Source organism: Diabrotica virgifera, chromosome 4 (genome assembly GCF_917563875.1).
Source record: "Diabrotica virgifera virgifera chromosome 4, PGI_DIABVI_V3a".
NCBI classification, from domain to species: domain Eukaryota; kingdom Metazoa; phylum Arthropoda; class Insecta; order Coleoptera; family Chrysomelidae; genus Diabrotica; species Diabrotica virgifera.
In genome coordinates, this window is record NC_065446.1 from 181,054,019 (window position 1) to 181,071,813 (window position 17,795).

General features: G+C 31.1%; 1 protein-coding gene across 1 annotated transcript in view; it reads right to left on the reverse strand.

The window, feature by feature from the left end:
• The window catches only part of LOC114337879 (uncharacterized), a 214,308-nt gene that overhangs the window by 102,790 nt on the left and 93,723 nt on the right, over positions 1 to 17,795 (reverse strand). Inside the window, exon 3 of the mRNA XM_050648609.1 lies at positions 7,141 to 7,394. Coding sequence (XP_050504566.1) covers positions 7,141 to 7,394 — 254 coding nt within the window. The remainder of the gene's footprint in view (positions 1 to 7,140; positions 7,395 to 17,795) is intronic.

The window sequence follows — 17,795 nt, forward strand, 5'->3', positions numbered from 1 at the left end:
TGCTTTCCACTAGTCTTCCTATACCTCCAGCAGGACAGCTGCAAGCGAGAGTTAGCACCCCTGGGTGCTCATTACATCAGCTCAGAAGATTATGTAAAAAGGGTTTGTTTAAGGACATTTGATGCGCTCTTACTAAAGACAGACTGTTTTTTTTTTGTGATATTGAGGACGTTTAGTAATCCTATACATTGTTATAATTTAATTGCACACAAATTTTGTTTCTTTCTTCATATTTTATTTTAACAACATAACATTTAATTGATAGCGTTCCCCAAAAATGCATAATCTCCCAGGTAAAAATCTCTGAGCTCAGATATTTTCTCCTACAATAATAGTTGTCGGTACACTTATTTTGATTATATGTATGCTGGTTTCCCTTTTATATATCTATTCAAACTTATTTAATTTTTTTAGTATGCTTTAACTTAACTTCACATATTATTAAAGTTTCAATTTCTACATTTCTTTAACATTAACTTATTAAATGCTTATTAAATTCGAATAAAATTCTGGACTCTATTCCCTCAGAATAGAGTTTGGTTTCACTTGTTAAATATAATTATTATAAACCTCGAGTTAGAAAAAGATCTGTCATATCCAACCGTTGGTTTATTTATTAGGTAAAGGCTTGTGCCTGTCCAACTCACATTGAGTTATTTAAATATTGTATTTATAGTATCAGGTAGTATTAAATTAAGGTGTACATATTATACACGTACAATTGTTAATTGGTGAAGGTTTCGTACTGACCTAGGTGTAGTTATACTTTCTGTATTAGAGGTACTCTTATTTAAAATTTCTAACCTCATTAAGGTTATTATTACATTATCTTTTTACAGTAATTCTGTAAAATATTTTCACTAGTCATGTTAGAGTCACACATTAGTCACTTGTTTTAACTCGGAGATTGTGAAAATCTAGTAGTTATATTTAATAAATATACATTTATTGTGAATATTTTTTTCTTATGACTCCTTTATATTTATACATTTAACATAATTGTACTTCAAATTTAATATGCTCTATAGCAGCGTAGAATACCTGGAAGCGTGTTAACCTAGTTAGCCCCCTTCTGGCGCCCAAAATTTATTCTATTTGTATTATATTATTATATTTACTCTATCTATTTTCTGAACATTATCTTAATATCTCCTTTTCTAGCCATCATTGTCATTTCCTTTAATTTACTGTCTTGCAAAATAGGCGTGCAAATTGGCCGAATCCTTCCTTGAGTGTCAAGTGGCCATTCTGTTGCATATTTAGCTAGCCATTCAAGTTACATCTATCTATTCATAAATTTTTCATCTCCCTTTCTATATCAAATCTATACTCTTTGTCTTTGTATCTTTCCATACAAGTACTACTGCAAAGTAGTATTTTAGTTACTTCGGCTTCTTCAACGTAGAAGCCATCCATTTTTGTTCCATTGGCTACATTAAGTAAATCTTCTTTTCCCTACATCTGTTGGAGTTTATCACTCTCTTTGTATTCACTCCAACAGAAATTCTTCTTCTTTCTTGTTACACGCCGACCATTTAATAAGTGAATATGGCGTATCTTTTGGTTCAAAATCAACATGCAGATTTTGAGGCGGCGCGGCGCGGCGCTTTCGACCCAGGTAGGTATAGGCCAGGGTAATAAGACAAAAATATACCCTGTTCGTGACACTTCAGCAGCCAGGGTACTGAAGTGTTTTTTCGACAAGTAATAACTATAGGAACAAATTGTAACTATTTCCTGCGTAGGATTTGGCGGCCATTTTTATTTATAAACAATTAAATTTCAAAAAATGGCATTTTCCCCTCTTTTTTTCAAATCAACGGAGAACAGTGAAACTTATGATTTTTTTAGTACAAATATATCTTCGAGATTACGGAAAAAGCTTTAAAATGACGTATTACAAAGTTTGATATACTCATTTATTGTTAATATAATTGGGAAAAAGTTCGGAATTGCAAAAAAAATATTTTCTTAATAACTGTTGTAAAAATTAGTAAACAGCTTTGAAATTTTTGTCAAACAAGGGTTCTTTGGTGCTTAATATGTGATAAAAATTTCAAAGCGATTCATTCAATTGTTTAAATTTTATTCAAATTTTTTATCCCAGAGAGCATTTTTTTTTGCAATAACATAAGTCAGAAAAAAATGATCTTAGAATCATTCCACAGGTGTCAAATGAAAGAGCATGAGCTACATTTTCAACATGGTTTAAAAAAGTGAATGAAGATGCATTTATTAGTAATAAATAATTATGAAAAAGTATCGTAAATTTTCTTTATAAACTTTTTGAAAAACTTTTTCCAAAAAAAATAACTTTTTTACCCTGTTTTAAGTGCACAACTACCTAGTAATTTTATCTATATCATAATTGATAAAAAATTGTATTAAATATGTATAATTTCTAATATAACAAAATAAAATGTTTATAAGAAAAGATTTACGACACTTTTGCATAATTATTTATTACTAATAAATGCATTTTGTATTCCCTTTTTTTACACCAAGTTGAAAACGTAGCTCATGCTCTTTGATTTGACACCTGTGGAATGGTTTTAACGCCATTTTCTTCTGACTTATGTTATTGCAAAAAAATGCTCTATGGGAAAAACAATTTGAACAAAATTTAAACAATTTAATGAATAGCTTTGAAATTTTTATCACATATTAAGCACCCCAAAGAACCCTTATTTGACAAAAATTTCAAAGCTGTACACTGTGTACACTAATTGTTACGACAGTTATGGCGAAAATAATTATTTTCGCAATTCCGACATTTTTCGCAATTATATTAACAATAAATGAGTATATCAAACTTTGTAATACGTCATTTTAAAGCTTCTTCCATAATCTCGAAGTAATTTGTACTAAAAAAACCATAAAATTCCCTGTTTTCCATTGATTTGAAAAAAAAAGTGAAAAATGCCATTTTTGACACTTAATTGTTTATAAATAAAAATGGCCGCCAGATCCTACGCAGAAAATAGTTACAATGTTCTCTTATAGGTGTTACCTGTCGAAAAAACGCTTCAGTACCCTGGCTGTTCAAGTGTCATGGAAAAAACCTTATTACCCTGGACTATACCTTATTCCACGAACATACGCCTGTTTTGAATTACTTCGACAACGAATATTTTACTCTGCAAAATAAGAAGAACGGAAGTAAAATGCAAATTACATTGTTGTTTATTGGAATAATTATTAGCGTTATTTAATTTCGTACTTCTTATGTTGCACAGTAAAATATTCGTTGTCGAAATAATCCAAAACAGGCGTATGTTCGTGGAATGGTCCATATTAATAGAGTTTCAGAAAACATTAATATAACAGCAAAACTGATTAGATTCGTGAAAATAGCAATGGACAACTATGTAGCATAAGCTATAACAGACAAGAGAAATACAGAAACTATCAACTAGGAATATTATTTCGAGAAAGTGACAGTATGTCTACAATACTTTTTAACATAGTTCAGGAAGTTGCCATAAAAAAACTGGAATCAACAAAAACTAGAAATTTCGACGACTAAAACTGAAGAAAAGATGTAATGACAGAAGCCCATAGATAAATGAAAAGGCAAAAGTGGACAGTAGAGCGCATTGGAGATATCAAAATCTACTAAAAGACAGACATATCAGCAAAAACACCAAACTGAAAGTATAATATAAAACAACAATCAGACCTATTATTAAGAAAGATCATTGGAAGAATTATTTGACAAAAATATCTAACAAGGAATGGCTTGAACATGCACTAATACGGGATAGATACATTACTAAAGAAAATATTAAAATGAATATCTACATATTCACGACTTAGAGGGAGACCAAAGTGGAGATTAGAAGATCAGGTCAGAGAGGATATCAACAGAATGGATAGCAGGATATCAAAACAATTTAAATAAAAACTGCCATTGATCTATCTGATAACTGATAGGCCTTCATTACCTTGAGGTATTTCATTCACTCCTATAATATTGCTCTTCTAAGTGACAACTTTGTAATGTGTTTCGTCCTAATACGAATATTTTAATAATTTTTGTCGTTATATGCTTTTATAAATTTTATTATACCGCCACATACATTTAGTTAATCTGGATGGTTATGATTTTAAAGAACACGCAGAAATACACGCAGAAATTCAGTCCACTATTTTCTGTTCAACACAACTGACATTTTGAGTGTAGAGACGTTTTTTCAGATACTTTTTGCCGCAACCTCACACAAGTAAGTTTTTTATCTTATTCTGTAAATTATACAATTTCACCAGTTTGTAACACTATTGTAGTCTGAAGATGTTAGAGAAATTTAAGGAAATATAACGAAATCGTTGACAATGGCACATTTGGCTTTAAATATTGAGCTGCTAATTGAACATATTTCGAAATTACTGAGTTCAGAGCAGAAAAGATAGAACAGCTATATCGTAAGATGTGCCGCAAATTTGATATAGTCGATTCGGTAATCTGAGACACAACTGTCTACACTACAATCACAATTAAATGCACTATACAGGGCGTTTCATTAATAATTGTACTTATAGTAACTGTAGAAACCTTAGCACAAATACGAAGATTGAACCTAAAACAGTTAAATAAAATGTGGTTCCTTACGGAGTTACAGGGTATTTTATCTAAAAATTTAAAAATTATTTTTGCTCAGCGTTTTAAAATTATTCGACGTATTATTTTTATATTTGGTAGGAAGTATAAGTACTGTACAAACTACTAAATTAGGTTAAACAAACGTTTCTGTCTATTACCAGAGGCGTACGACGGGAGAAAGCGAATGGTTGACCCTTTTCAAATTCTACGCCACTGCTGGAATTGCTATTCTAGTTAAATTTTTGTATTCTCCAATACTTTCTATGAAAATAATATACTCTTCATTCGTAACGATAAAATCATTAGTTTTCGAGATCTTTGAAGTTAAAAATGAAACGACACGGTTATTTTGATTAATATATTGTGTCGCGTCATTTTTAATTTCTAATATCTCGAAAACTAGTCATTTTATCGTTATGAATGAAGAGTATATTATTTACATAAAAAATATTGAAAAATTAAAAAGTTACACTAAAATAGCAATTTTGTCAGTGGCATAAAATTTGGGAAGGATCAACCAGACACTATCCCCTGTCGTACGCCTCTGGTAGTAGCTAGAAACGTTTATTTATCTTAATTTATTAGTGTGTACAGTACCTACACTTTCTGTCAAGTATGATAAGGATACGCCAAATAGTTTTAAAGTACTGGGTACAAATAATTTTTAAATTTTAATCATATGAATCATATCATAAATTAGTCAAAATAACTGTGCCGTTTCATATTTAACTTCAAATATCTCGAAAACTAATGACTTTATCGTTACCAATGAGGAGTATATTATTTACGTAGAAAGTATTGGAGAATCTAAAAATGGCACTAAAATATTATTTCCTCCAGTGGCGTAGAATTTGAGAAGGGTCAACCATTTTCTATCCCCAGTCGTACGCCTCTGGTAGTAGCTAGATACGTTTGTTTATCATAATTTGTCATTCATTCATTCATGTCAAGTGTGAAAAGGATACGTCAAATAGTTTTAAAATACTCAACAAAAATAATTTTTAAATTTTTATACAGGGTGTCTGCGTAACTTTGCACCATATGGGAAACTTTTTTAATATCAATTTTACGAGAAAAAGTCATTCTTTATAAAGTGTTCTGCATAGTCTAAAACCTAAGGTGCAATCCTCAGATATCAAATTTTGTCAACAGTATACGAGGTATGTCAAAAAATATTAATTTCGCTCAAGAGCAAACTACCTTTATATTTTAAAATATCAAAAAAAAATATTATGAAAAGTTATTTTTAATTAAAAACCATATTCAAATATGCAATAACAGCCATCTACAAGAAAAAAAATTTCTGAGATTTTCCTAAATTACTGATTCCGAACATCATTTTTATTTATTTGACCTGTAATAACTCTTTTATTAATAATTTTAGGAAAAAAGGTATTCTTTATAAAAATCTGTGCATGGTCTAAACCTCCAGATGCAACCATCAGTTATCCAAGTTTGTTAATTTTATACGAGGTGTATCAAATAATATGAATTTAGAAAGAATTCTTTCTATATTCTTTCTAAATTCATATTATTTGACACACCTCGTATAAAATTAACAAACTTGGAAAACTGATGGTTTTATCTTGAGGTTTAGACCATGCCCAGATTTTTATGAAGAATAAGTTTTTTCCTAAAATTATTAATAAAAGGGTTATTACATGTCTAATAAATAAAAATGATGTTCGGAATCGGTAATTTAGGAAAATCGCAGAAATTTTTTTTTCACGTAGAAGGCTGTTATTGCACATTTGAATATGGTTTTTAATTAAAAATAACTTTTCATAATAAAATTTTTTGATATTTTAAGTACAAAGATAGTTTACTCTTGAGCGAAATTAATATTTTTTGGCATACCTCGTATACTGTTGACAAAATTTGATATCTGATGATTGCATCTTAGGTTTTAGACTATGCAGAGCACTTTATAAAGAATGACTTTTTTTCGTAAAATTGATATTAAAAAAGTTTCCACTATGGTGCAAAGTTACGCAGACACCCTGTATAAAACACCCTGTAACTCAATAAAGAACCACATTTTATTTAAGTGTTTTAGGTTAAATCTTCGTATTTTGTGCTAAGGTTTCTCCAGTTACTATATGGTCAACTATTAATGAAACACCTATTATTATACTATATAAACTATACTATACTTATAAACTATTATTATAGAAATAAACAAACCACGACACGTTGGATGTTCGAGGAGCACTCCCAAATCATGATTTGGGAGTGCTCCTAGTGCTTGTTTATTTCTAGTGTATTTTTATTGTGATTGTAGTGTAGACAGTTGTGTCTCAGATTAACGAATCGACTATATAATAATTACCTTTTTTTATCGGTTTTCTACTTTTTGTGTAAAAAACCCAGCTTGTTTTCCAAACTACCTGCCAGCCGTAGATGCGTATTTAATTTAACATTTATTATTTAAACTCCAACATCTAACACAATACACCCTAAAAATCCGTTTTATTTGCTGTTTTACTTCTGTATGCTCTAGATTTATTTTATAAAAGCGCGCATCTTAAAGAGAAACTTACAACGTATCCAATGGCTTGTCCAATATTTACACAAGCCGCCGACCATTTGATAAGTAAACATGGCGTATCTCTTGGTTCAAAATCAACCTGCAGATTTTGTGGCGGCGCCTTACGATCCAAATAGGTAACAACGGTTCGGATGTTGTTTGGATTGATTTTGTGTTCATCGCCCACGCTAACAGCAAATTTGTATCTTGTACAAAATTCCAAGTGTTCGATTAAAGTACTTTCGTCTGTTGTCCGTATTTTTGGATCTGGAATAAAAGTATTTAATTTTATATTTGAATAAAATATAGGAATAATAAAGGTCAAACCATACCCTACTTTCAGTGCGTAATTAATTTTGATGTAGGATTTTAAAAATGTCGCGAATCATTGCATGCCATTTTAGTTAAATCTGACAGTTGCTAGAATATAATTTAATATTTATTTATATTCATATATATATATATATATATATATATATATATATATATATATATATATATTTGCCAGAATATTAATATTTAATAGTACATTATTCAACGAGCATGTAATGATGGCTATTACTCACGATGATGAAATTTGCGACACGAGCCGTAGGCGAGTGTCGTAATTCATCAGAGTGAGTAATAGCCATTACATGCAAGTAGAATACTATACTTTTTCTACGACCTTTTTTATCTGTGTTAGTAGAAAGTATAATTATCAACTACTAACATTATTCAAAATCGAAAAATTTTATTTTTCATAAGAAAACGTATTTTATATAACTATGGCAACACTGTTGGAATTGCCCTCTTTGAGCATAGAGGTATATATTAACATAGAGTGAGCCTTCACTCCGCGCGTCCTGACGACAAGATCTCTTCGACTGGCTTGCGCTATCTCTTTCTAGCACATTGTACCGAGAAACTAAGATGACATTAAGGTGTGAGTACAGGCACGGAAGAGGAGGACAACTGTCGCAGCTTAATATGCGTAAGAGTGAAACAGCACTAATCGAAAGAAAAAAGATGGTGTCGTCACTTCGCTTTGAATGACACTCTCTCTATGTCAATATATACCTCTATGTCTTTGAGCTTACGAAACAATGAAGCAGACAGTTGACATAAGTGTCATGGAATGGATTTGGCTTTTAAAAATAAGACATATTTTAAGGCAATTATACGAAAAGGAACGTGTGCTCTCAATAAAAATTTATTGTACAATCAGCAGTAAGTAAAACATAATTCATTGATATAAATTTCATATCCGTAAGCCCTTTTACGGAATTAATAGCGATTGTTTATATTTACCTTTGAATAACGTCAATATCAAAATGTCAAATGTTAAAATTTAAAGGTAAAAAATATACTAACCCATTGTTACAGTTAAAAATCCTTTAATTTTATTTTTCGAATTTAATTGTTGATATAAATTACAATGACTATTTTATTAAATAAACAAGTTTAAGAAATTTTATTTTCTAATAGGTATATTAAAAGTGCCACGCACCACTTGAATCTAACTTCAACCCGTGAGTAATGACCCGTGAGTAACTTCAGCCCGTGAGTAATGAACCATTACCCACGGGTAAAGTAATGAGTGATATTATCTATTCAAAAACAGCGAATAATGAGCATATTATTAAACGGTCGTAGAAAATAGTTATTTATGATATAAGTGTTAAAAGTACACGTTTAAGTCACGCATGTGAAAGTTTGCAGAATGAGCGATAGCGAGTTCTGCAATTCACATGAGTGCCTTAAAAATGTACTTTTTAACACGCATATCATACAATATTTTTTCTACAAACATAATTACAGGATAATATCTACAAAAACTTTTACTTGAACTTGACTGATATTTCATTTTTATATTTTTTTGACATTACATCAAAATTGCCTATACGGTCAATATGAACTGCAATGCCTTAAAATTTTTAAAGCACTAGTGCCTTAAAATAGCATTTTTAACGCTCGTATGGAGTGCTAAAAATTGCATTTTTAAAACGGTTGTAGAAAAAATATTTTAAGGAAAAAGTAAATAAATATAAAACAAAATGTTAACTAGACAATGTCGGAAAATACTAACCTAGAATGACAATTGCCATTTTACTCATTAGGCTAGTGTTTCCCAAAATTGGTCTTGGTCTTGCAGTCTTGGTCTTGTTCTTGCGTTTTCGCAAGACCAAGACCAACACCAAGACCAAGACCGCCTAATTTTAGCAAGACCAAGACCAAGACCAAGACTTACCGTGCAAGACTTGAGCAAGAACAAGACTAAGTCTGCGAGACTCTTGCGTCTTGCAGTTAGAACTGAGGGTCGTTTTAGGGAGTATATAAGTTCGGCTATATTCTTAGATACTCTATGAGAAACAAAACAAAAATTGTAACAACAATTTTAAAAATTGGACTTTACGAACAATACCATAAACATACATAGCGAATCAAAACATCTATTAAAAGAACACTCGCCACATTTGACATGTACTCAGAGTTCATTATTATAATGTAAAAATAAAATTTTTTAGTACAATCTTTCTCAGCAGCCGATTTCTTTGTTCTGTAATTAATTGTCTTGGTTTTGAGAATAGTCGTCTTCTAATCATATTCATATAACACAACATTCCTGCGTTGCGACGCCTACTAGGTCTGGATCCCGCGTATGAAAAAAAAGTTGATTAATAGCAAGCTGAAAATTTGTTAATAGCTTAAGGGTGTCTAGTCGGACAAACTTTGATATATAGGAACACTGGAACAGGGGAAGTTTTAATTGTGGAACAGGTTAAAATTTGGAACGGTCAGACCACGAAAACGTCACATGCATTTTGTCCGACAGAACTTCCAATTGATTTGTTACCCTTTCATTAAACTCTCATGCAAAAATCAGACTGCTATTTATCACCAAATGGGAATTATAATGAGTGGAACACGTAGAATTTGTCAAATGACAGGAATTATGATAGGTGATAAATAGCGGTCTCATTTTTGCATGAGATTTTAATGAAAGGGTAACGGAACTTCTGTCGGGCAAAATACATGTGACGTTTTCGTGGTCTGACCGTTCCAAATTTTTAACCTGTTCCACAATTAAAACTTCCCCTGTTCCAGTATTCCCATAGGTATATCAATGTTTGTCCGACTAGACACCCTTAAGCTATTAAAAAATTTTCGGCTTGCTATTAATCAACTTTTTTCATACGCGGATTCCAGACCTATACAATAATATCGAATATCGTATCCAAACTTTTTAAAAATATGTCACCTTAGCACTTATATAAATTTACATAAATAATTTTTTTCATTATTAGTTTTCTAGGAATCTAACCAGAAATCTTATCAGTATACATTATTATAGTAAGACTATTATGTATTGTTTCTGCTGCACAGTCAGCAGAATTATTATGTATTGTATTATTTATGAAGCAATACATAATAGTCTTACTATAATAATGTATACTGATGTGTCCTGTGTTATGAGGTCACTCGGCTAAACAAAATGTGCCGAAACAGCGCGGCTATTATTTGCAAGTATCATATACCAGACAAAAGTATAGAGGTAATGCCGGATATCGTGTAAACATAATACCAAAATATTATTTTAACGATTACTTTTCCAAGAAATTAACGCGGTCATTATTAATATCTCAAATTTCCTAAACCTGTTGTCAAATTTAAGTGATTTTTTTTAAATATTTTTCTTATTCTTTATCAATATCGCAGTAATAATAGATATTGCTGCTAGACAGGTCAATTATTGTCAGTGTATACCGGGTGTACCAATCAAACTTTGTTTTTTCTCACTCTGTGGAATATTGTAGCATTATACTAACTTATTATTCTAGCCTACAATGTCATACTGAAATTAAAGCCCAACTATAGCCTCATATTTTCTTAACATTATGTTTTTTTATTCATTAACTTATATTGGATAATGCAAAAGTTACTAGGTAACTGCAAAAGGTACTTTTTTAACTAGCCATGTTTTTCATCAATACAGAATGTTTTTACATAAATATGGCAAACTTTAATGGGTTTTTCTGCACGAAAAAGTAATGACAGTTTTCTTCATAAACGTTTACTTTATAAATGCTTTGTGTACTAAATAGGGGGGTTGAAATTTTTCTTACAAACTGACGATTTATTTATTGCTCTAAAACCGGTTGAGCTATGCAAATGAAATTTTGTGGGTTTTAAGAGGTAGTTTTAACTTTAGTTAGTTAGAACATAGGCAGAGATCACTTAAATCGTAGGTTCAAACCCCACCCGCTGTCAGTTTTTTCGATATATATTAATTTGGGTAGTCTTTACTATGGCTATGATATTCAAGCTTAAAATGTACCTCTTTGTTACGTTGTTCTAAGATATGCAATAGGCTAATGGGCAACTGCGAGACTTGCAAGACTCATGCTGCAAGACCAAGACCAAGACCAAGACCGGGAGCGCAATACCAAGACCAAGACCAAGGCCAGGTGTACTGGCGCAAGACCAAGACCAAGACTGTCTAAGTCTCGTCTTGGTCTTGCATTTGGGCAACACTACATTAGGCAATCCAAACCACGTGACTTCTGGTTGGCATACAAAGTTACAAAGGTTATGTTTGTATCTACTTTTCATTGCTAATCGTTGTATTTTTTCTATTTTGTATTCATTTGGATTTCTTTGCTGCTTTTTGTGTGTTTTTTAAAACTTTTGTTTGTTATTTTATTTTTTGTTATTTGTGAACTTTATAAACTTTACCACAAGCAAAGTGATTATTTAAGGAAATGATTATAAGGAAACTCCAGATGTTGGAGAAAGGTAGGCGAAACAATTTTTATGTAGGTACTGTTCATTTTTGCCTGACCAATAATGATGAATTCTGCACGCAATAACATTATTTCTTTTATTGTTTTAGATATTTATTGAAGCTGAGAATAATTGAGGATTTAGATCCATATACAATTCAGTCATCAGAATTGGATTTTACAGTAAGGTGCATTCCACCAATTAATATTATAGATATCTGGTTGGAGTCTCACATTTACTACTCTAAGCAGCAGATGAAAGCATACAAAAGCCTCCAGGCACATACATATTTTATAGCTGGATTTGTTTTGAAAGTTGGAGTAAAAATTGTTAATTATTTCTAAATTATTGTTGAAAAGGTATGCCTTTATTTTATTTATTCACTATTAAGAAATATATGGATAACAGTATTAGTGTCTTTTGGATAAATTGGTTCTAAATATTAGATTCAATTACGTTTACATATCTGTATGAAACCAGACAAGGCATGTAATTGCTATGATAGAACAGAGAATAATAAACAGTCATGATTGTTTGTTCTAAAATTATATTATATGAATATCTGATTTTAAATAAAATATTCTCAATCATTGTAAAGAACGCAAATACTCTCATAAAAATAAATTTTTGTAGTTGAAGGATTCTCAAAAAGCTAAAATATTTTTTTTGTGAAGCGTTCCCAAAAAGCTAATTATGCTAAACCACTAGATGCCTGGTTGGGCTGATAGTAAGTTCTGATGGCATAGCAAATTCACATTGTATGTGAATGGCCGGTAATAGTGAAGTCTGCAGCCACCTTATTTGCAGCTGAGTATCCCACAGCAACAGAGAATAAGAAGAACCCATTGCATGTACAGGTGTTACAGCTACATGGTCCGAAGATAGTAACATATGCATTCTCTGATGAAAAACTAATGAGCTTTGAAACTGTTTCGTCAGAGTGCTTGTTGCGCTCTCTAAATGAACTGAAATATAAGACGGCTTTGGCTTCGTGTTGCAGCAATATGAAAATGGTTACCTATTCATTTTTATTTATATTGTACTTCTTCATCATGAGTAATTATGTATTGGTCTTTTAAGTGTGTATTTATTTTTGTAATTAGTATCAACTTGTAATGATAATATACATTTATCGTTTAAGGTATATGTATTCGTTTCGTTTAAGGTATGACTATGTTTTGAGTCTAAAATAAATATTTTAAAAATCAAATCCTGCCTCCTTCTGTTATTTACTACCCATGGATATCACAAACTTATGCTTACTGATAGGTTTGTTCATAGAACAATCAGCAACCCTTGCCAACCATCAGAAACATACGCGTTCGTAGTCTACCAACGGTAACTGCTAACTGCGCATGCGTCTGATGGTTGTCAAGGGTTGCTGATTGATCTATAAGCAAACCCATCACTAAGCATAAGTTTGTGATATCCATGGGTAACATAACAGAAGGATATAGGATTCGATTTTAAAACATTTATTTTACATTACATACTTTTAATTATATTTAATGTACTTTAATGTTAATTTTCTTTATCCATATTTATATCATTATTTCCACGATTACTTACAGGTTTTTTTTCTTGAATCTTGCTTATTTCATAAAAACTTTGCTTATTTTTGCGACATTTTTTGCTTAGACAGTCTGTTCCAACGAAAATTTGACCCGCTCAGAAACTCAGAAACCAAGAGCTTCTTTGAAATTAAAAAAAAACACGTCAATTTTTAATGAAAGGGGGACGATATTTCATGCAAAATTCATGCCCTTAAATGTAACCCCTACTGCCCCCGTACTACCCCCACTTTTTTTTAAATAGCAAGTGTGGTCGAGTGGCACATCATTTGAAAGGTAATTTTTTCCCTAAACGACGCTCTATTTTTTTAATTTACATAATAAGATTGAAGATAATTTTGGGCTTAACAAATTTATTATCGGGTTATCCAAGATGGCGACCTCTGGCACGCACACATTGTCAGAGCTCTCGCAAAATTTAAATCAAAAATATGGTAAATGCAATAGAAAATTTGTAAAAGGTGTGTTGTTTGTGTCAATCTACCCTACACTTCAAATGTGAAAATGTTGAGGAAAATGTTGACGTTAATGACTTTAAGTGCGAAAGCTGTGACATACTGGATAACGACTTTTATGATGCCATTGAGGATTTATTAAATACCGGCAAGTTTAATTCCAAATTATTTTTCTATATGTTTAAACAAAAAGATGATTTAATTAACGAACTTAAAGACAAAATAAAAATTCTAATTGTCAAATAGAGTTATTAAATAAATTAAATACAATTAACCATTTGCCAATTGATTCAAATACAGATAAGATAGCTAATATAAAACCGGCCTTGTCAAAACAAAACCAGATTGATAAAATCGCCACAAAAACTACATTAACAAATGTAGTACCCACTACTAGCAAAAACGATGGGAATTCCTTTTGTGAACAAAAACAAGACCACAACAAAATAACACGCAATCAACTGTCTACAGAAATTTTAGAAATAGAGACACAGAGTAAATGTCAAGAGATTATAAATCTACCAATAACAGAGGCTAAAGAAGAATGGACTGAAGTGAAAAGAAATAAACAAAGAAGAAAAAGATAAATAGACCCCAAATTGTTGGTACTAGCACCGAGGGAGCTGCAGCCGGCATAAAGGGTGTCCCTAAATTCACCGACTTGCATGTGTACAGAGTTGACCCAGCTACCGAACTGGCTACGATAGAAAATTTACTCAAATCGCACTTCCCAGAGGTTTTATCTGAATCTGTAACATCCAAACATCCAACCGTTTATGCTCCTTTAAAGTAGGAATATATCAAGAGAATTTTAAGAAGGCCATGGACCCATCGATCTGGCCTAAAAATGCATGTGTTAATAGTTTTTTATACCTTCCGAACAATTACAAACTCCAATCCCAGAGGTAATGTTTAATCCTGAGCTGATGCTACTCAATGTCCAAAGTATTAGTGTTGAAAAAGCTTGTGAAATTTCTTTAGATATTAATAACTTTAAGAATATAAACGCAATTTGTTTAACAGAATTATGGGAGACAATTGACTCTGTAGACTACGTTTACCTTGAAGGTTATAATCTAGTAAGTAACTACACCCGTGACAACTTCTGCAGAGGTGGGGGCGTAGGAATATGGGTTAGAAATGGTAAAAAATCAAACAAAATCGATGTTCACGAGTTTTGTGTTAATAAACATCCAGAATTTTTTTGAATTTCATATAAAGACAGATTAAATAACATAGTTGTAATATTAAACTGTTATAGGTCCTCCTATGGCAATATTAATACTTTTTTAGAAAATCTAGAGTCGGTTTTAAATTTCGTTTTTAAATCTAATACCTATATTATTGTATGCGGTGATTTTAATATTGATACAAGATATTTAAATTATGATGTTATCAAACTACAAAATGTCCTTTCTTCTTTTAATGTAAATTTTAATCTCGTAAAATGGCCCACTAGGGTCACGGATACCAGCATTACGACGATTGATAACGTCTTTTTTAATTTTTCAAACTCTTCTGTTACTTGTGTAAACGACAATACTGTGTCCGACCATCGAACTGTACTGATTGAGTTTGATTTTGGAGCAAGTGAGTCGAGTGTTTTTTATCAAAAAAGAAATTTTAATGACATTACTATAAATAAATTTATAAATGACATCTCAAGTGAGGACTGGAATCAAATATATGGTATCCTAGATACAAATATTGCTTTTAATACCTTTTTTAATATTTTTATGTATCATTTTAACATAAATTTTCCTATTATAAATAAAAAGTCCGAATTAAACAGTAATAAATGGGTTAATAATGAGGTGACACAATCAAGTTATCAATTGAAAAATTTGCATGCATTATCTAGGGCATTTCCAGAGTTGCTTGATTATTATAAACATAAAAAAAGAGAGCATCAAAAGCTTCTGAATTTAACCAAAAAATGCCATTATCAAAATATAATAAACACCTCAGATAATCCTTCTAAAAGTGCTTGGAAAATTATATCTGATTTTTCAAAAGGTAAAAAAAAATGAGAGTAACGTAACACTTTCAAACGGGGATAACTTAATTACAGATTCATTAGAAATAGCCAATAAACTTAACCTATTTTTTAAAAATGCCCTATTGGATGCAATTGCGACCATTCCAAACAAACCTGATAATACATATATTTGTAACAACACTGTTTTGGATGACCACTTTCTTCTACATCCGTACACTACAATAGAATTTAACAAATTATTAAACCAAAAACTAAAAAACAGAAAATCTCAGGGCTTTGATGAAATCCCTGGGTTTTTAATAAAAAAGGTTGTTTCTTTTATAATATCGCCATTAACATATTTAGTTAATTTATCATTTTCAAATGGCAATATTCCAGATTGTATAAAAACGGGAAAGGTGTTACCAATTTATAAAAAAGGTGACCCAAAACAAGTAAATAATTACCGCCCAATAACAATTTCTTCGGTATTTTCAAAAATTTTTGAATACAGTTATTTACAAAGACTAAACTCATTTTTACAGACAAATAAAGTGATTGTTAGTAACCAACATGGTTTCCAGTCCAAAAAATCTACCTATACAGCAATGCATTCCTTTTATGATACTCTCACATCTTTAATGGGTACTGGAGAGAATCCTGTTGGGATATTTTGTGATCTTAGCAAGGCTTTCGACTGTGTCAATCACGAAATTTTATTTTATAAATTAAAAAATATCGGCACTCAAGGACGTGCGTTAAATTGGTTAACATAATATTTAACTGCACGTCGTCAATACGTCAGCTTAGCAGAAAAAGGAAAATTATCAAATGCGACGCATAAATCCAACTATCTCGATATTGACATAGGTGTACCGCAAGGCTCAATTTTAGGACCTGTTCTCTTTCTTATTTATGTAAACGATGTTGTCTCGGTTAACTCGGATGGACCTTTCACGATATTTGCAGACGACATAAATGTAATAGTCAATGGACCTGATACTTCTTTGAAGTCCAAATCTAACAGATTATTGTCAGATCTTTACAACTGGTTCTGTAATAATTATTTATTGTTGAACACCCAAAAAACTCTTTTCATGCAGTTTCATAATCGGCAACGATGTATTAACCCAATTAACTTAAATATAAATAATAATGATATTGAACTTGTTTCACCATTAAAGTTCTTAGGACTTCATTTAGATGAATGTCTTAACTGGAGGAAACATTGTGATACACTGTTTCGAAATTTAAAACAAGTATTAACGGAGAAACAATTAATAATGCTTTATTGTGCCCAAGCCGAATCTCGTTTGAGATACGGGATTTGTTTTTGGGGATCAAGTAGCCATATCAATGAAGTCTTTTTTGCACAATAAAGAATAATACGGACTATTGCTGGTATCCCTCATAAAACAAGTTGTAGGCAATACTTTCAAAATTTCAAAATATTGCCATTGGCCTGTATTTATATTCTGGAGACTTGTATATTTAATAACCTCGAAAATTTTAAAAGCAATGGGCAAATTCATAACATGAATACTAGATATAAAGATACCTTGCGTGCCCCAATGTGTAGGGGAAATATATATTGCAGGTCCCCGGGTATAATGGGACAAAGACTCTAGAATAGATTACCAACGCATATAAAATTGTGTAAGAGCCTGACAAGCTTTAAAATAAATTTAAAGCAATTTCTGATGACACACATTTTTTATTCGGTTGAAGAATTTCTTCAAATTTAAATGGATTTTTATTGTTAGTTTGTGTAGTGAAATTGTTTATTTGTTTGTTATATTTACTCTATGTAATACTTTTGACTAATTCTATACAGACTCTGTCTTTCTAAAAGAAAATAAATTATTTATTTATTTATTTATTTATTTATTTATTTATTTAT